Source organism: Jaculus jaculus, chromosome 4, assembly GCF_020740685.1.
Source record: "Jaculus jaculus isolate mJacJac1 chromosome 4, mJacJac1.mat.Y.cur, whole genome shotgun sequence".
In the NCBI taxonomy this organism is placed as follows: domain Eukaryota; kingdom Metazoa; phylum Chordata; class Mammalia; order Rodentia; family Dipodidae; genus Jaculus; species Jaculus jaculus.
This window is the reverse complement of record NC_059105.1, coordinates 37,924,346-37,927,698: the sequence shown is the minus strand read 5'-3', so window position 1 is coordinate 37,927,698 and position 3,353 is coordinate 37,924,346. Positions and strand designations below refer to the sequence as shown.

Below are 3,353 nucleotides of genomic sequence, written 5' to 3'. Positions count from 1 at the left end.
TCTGGGTACGCACACCCCCCCCCCCCCCGCACAGTATGTGTCAAGCAGTAGCTGTTCCTACTCTGACTTGGTCAGAAGTTCTGTCCGAGTTTCAGCACCATGGGCCCTGCAGGGCAAATTCACTTTTAAACATCTTAGATAAAAACAGCATTGTCGCTGGGCGCGTGGTGGCGCACGCCTTTAATCCCAGTACTCAGGAAGCAGGGGTAGGAGGATCGCCATGAGTTCGAGGCCACCATGAGACTACATAGTGAATTCCAGGTTAGCCTGGGCTAGAGCAAAACCCTACCTTGAAAAACCAGAAGAAAAAAAAAAAAGCAGCATTGTCCTTCACGGCTTTTTAATCCTAGCTAGACCAACTTACCTTCTACACTGGTATCAAGAGGTTCTTAAAAACCATTCAGTTCATCACAAAGTTAGGCATCTAGGCCTATGACTGTTTTCTTCTGTCGTGGAGTAAGGAAAATTGATTTTTTTTTTCCCCAAGGTTTTTCACATTCTTGGGTACAAGTCTTTTTTTTTTTTTTTTTTTTTTCTTTTTCAGTCTGTGAATCTGTTCACTCAAACATTAGCCATGAAAAGAAAGAGTCCAATATTCAGCATCTCTTGACTGGTAAGCTTTCCCCCTGAAAAGTGCCATGATGTCTCCTCTGTAGCATTTGACTCAAGGACAGATTATTTCACACACAGGCTTCCAGAAGCACAGTGTCTCCCCACATATACCAGTAAGTAAGAGCATGATGTACTTCCTAGAATGTCTGAGAAACAGGGAGTCCTCATGAGTTACTCCTGAGCAGCCCAGTAGAAGGAAAGGAGTTGACTTGAACAAAATGCAGGAACTTAACTAGCCCAGGAAAGATCATTGGCAGGAATGTTCCGTGGGTTATACAGGTTATGCATGGCACAATTCCCATGAAAATCAGCTGGACGGTGGCGCCTACACATTGTGCCAGTTGAGACTATGCGACCACAAACTAGGAAGCTGTCTAGAAAAGACTCCGTGGCTTGGGTCTTCAGTAGAGGACTGAGGTCAAACCCTCCTCTTCCGAGACTCCTTTCATGTTTCATTTTCCCTGTGAAGAGAGATGCAGCCCTTTGAGGCTCATTTTCCACCCACAGACAGCGCTCGACTGCCTCTGCTTCAGCCCAGGGGGAAGGGATGATAACATAGACGCTCCCTCTCCTAAAAATAGTCTGTGATGAACAGGAAGATGTGTGTGGTCTTCCATGCTGCTTATTTGGGGAAGGCAGCAATGAACCCTGCATGAGGAACCTGCCTTAGGAACAGGAAGCAACAGATTGAGGCTGGAACCAGAGCTGAGTGGAGGGAACTGCTTTTGCCAGAGACTGCAAAGGAGCAAAGTCACATCCTTGGCAACTGAAAATATCTGAACGCGGAGTACCTTAGTGTGGCCCCAGCATCACCACCTTGCCAGCTTCCTCAGTAGGGAGTTTCTTGGTCAATTTGTTCATTTGGTTAGAACTGAACTAGAGAGCTGGAGAGATGGCTCAGAGAGTTAAGATGCTTGCCTACAGAGCCTAAGGACCAGAGTTCAATTCCCTTAGTACCCACGTAAATCCAGATGCACAAAGTGGTGCATGCATCTGAAGTTTATTTGCAGTGGCTAGAGGCCCTGGCATGCCCATTTTCTCTGTCTGTCTCTCTTCTATCTCTCTCTGCTTGCAGACTATATATATATATATATATATATATATATATATATATATATATAGTATATTCATATATATATATATGAATGACTGGACTAGAGAGTAGTTCTTAAGTAGGAACTCTTTAGTGAAGATGATGATGGCGATGATATTAATATGATAATGGTGACATTAATAATGGTAATGATGGGGCTGGAGAGATGGTTTAGCAATTAAGGTTCTTGCCTGCAAAGCCAAAGGACCCAAATTCGATTCCCAGTACTCACGTAAGTCAGATGCATAAGGTGGCACACGCATCTGGAGTTCGTTTGCAGTGGCTGGAGGCCCTGGCGTGCCCATTCACTCTCTCTCTCTTCCTCTCTCTCTCTCTCAAATAAATAAAAAGGAAAATAAAATCTTTTTAAAAATTAAAAATAATGGTAATGGTGGTGATAATGGTGATGGGGTGATGGTAGCACTGGTGGAAGTAATAGCAAGAATTACTATTAGGGGCGTCCTGGGCGATGTTGAGTTGGAACAGTGAAGATGAAAGTCTCTACAGCGTTAGAGATCTTGATTCTTCTTGCTGTCTTGATTTGGCCTTATGCTGAGAACATCAATGTGAAAATAACCTGTTCTTTGGATTGGGTGATGGTCTCCGTTAGCTCTTCTACTGACAACAGAAGCAATCTATACATACGTGCTGATGAATTGTTTCTGGGAACGGGCTACCCTGTGAGTTGGATGCAAACATATTTGTACCATTTTGTATACCCTACTTATAAATGTGGCATCGGGAAAACGGTTATCTCAGAGGATACAGTTCTCTTTCAAACTGAGATATACTTTACACCAAGGAATAGCCACTGTCAATCTCAGACCATTCTTTTGGAGTGTTCTACATCTCAGAAATCAGCATGGCTTATAGCAGTTTGTAATGATGATGAAATAAAATTGGAACCAAGTCCCTTTATGGATAACTTTGAAGCAAGGCCAGAAGAGTTAGGGTTACTAAATTTTCATCAAGATGTCTCCCGTTAAAGAAGTGGAAACCATGAATTTTATTATCATAAATTTTGTCATAACAATATTTTTATTAAAGTTTATGAGCATATAAAACATTAAAAAAAGAATTACCATTATCTATTTCATATATGCCAAACATCATACTGAGCTCTTTCTTTCAGTATCTTACTTCCTTGTCACAGCAGTGGCTTAAGTCCTATTATCTTCATTTGTTCATCCATAGCAGCATGGCCCGTAAAGGTTACATGACTTGCCCACCTTCAAACAGAACGGTAAAGCGGGAACCCATGTATGCACTGCTGGGCACCACTCCCAGGAGAAGCAGTGGAAATAGGTGCCTTTCCAGCCAGCCGTGGTGGCGCATGCCTTTAATCCCAGCACTCGGGAGACAGAGGTAGGAGGACTGCCATGAGTTCAAGGCCACTCTGAGAATACAGATTGAATTCCAGGTCCGCCTGGACTAGAGTGAGACCCTGCCTCGAAAAGCCAAAAAGAAAAGAAAAGAAAATAGGTGCCTTTCCACCTACAGCATGACTCAGTGACTCCAAGGGACAAAAGACTTCGGTCGAACACTATTCCCCCATCCAGTTCCCAGCTCCAGCTCTTCCTCAGCATCACACACCTTTCTGTGAAGTGATTTGTAACTTTTAGCCATATTACAGAGGGGAGGGGCTAGA

At 43.4% G+C, this 3,353-nt stretch overlaps 1 protein-coding gene across 1 annotated transcript; it reads left to right on the top strand.

Annotated features, from left to right (window-relative positions):
• The first annotated feature begins 2,196 nt into the window (after positions 1-2,196).
• Positions 2,197-2,691, top strand: LOC105943764 (oocyte-secreted protein 2-like). The gene has a single exon (XM_045147300.1). It carries the CDS (start codon positions 2,197-2,199, stop codon positions 2,689-2,691), a length of 495 nt encoding a protein of 164 aa, XP_045003235.1.
• Positions 2,692-3,353: the final 662 nt, after the last annotated feature.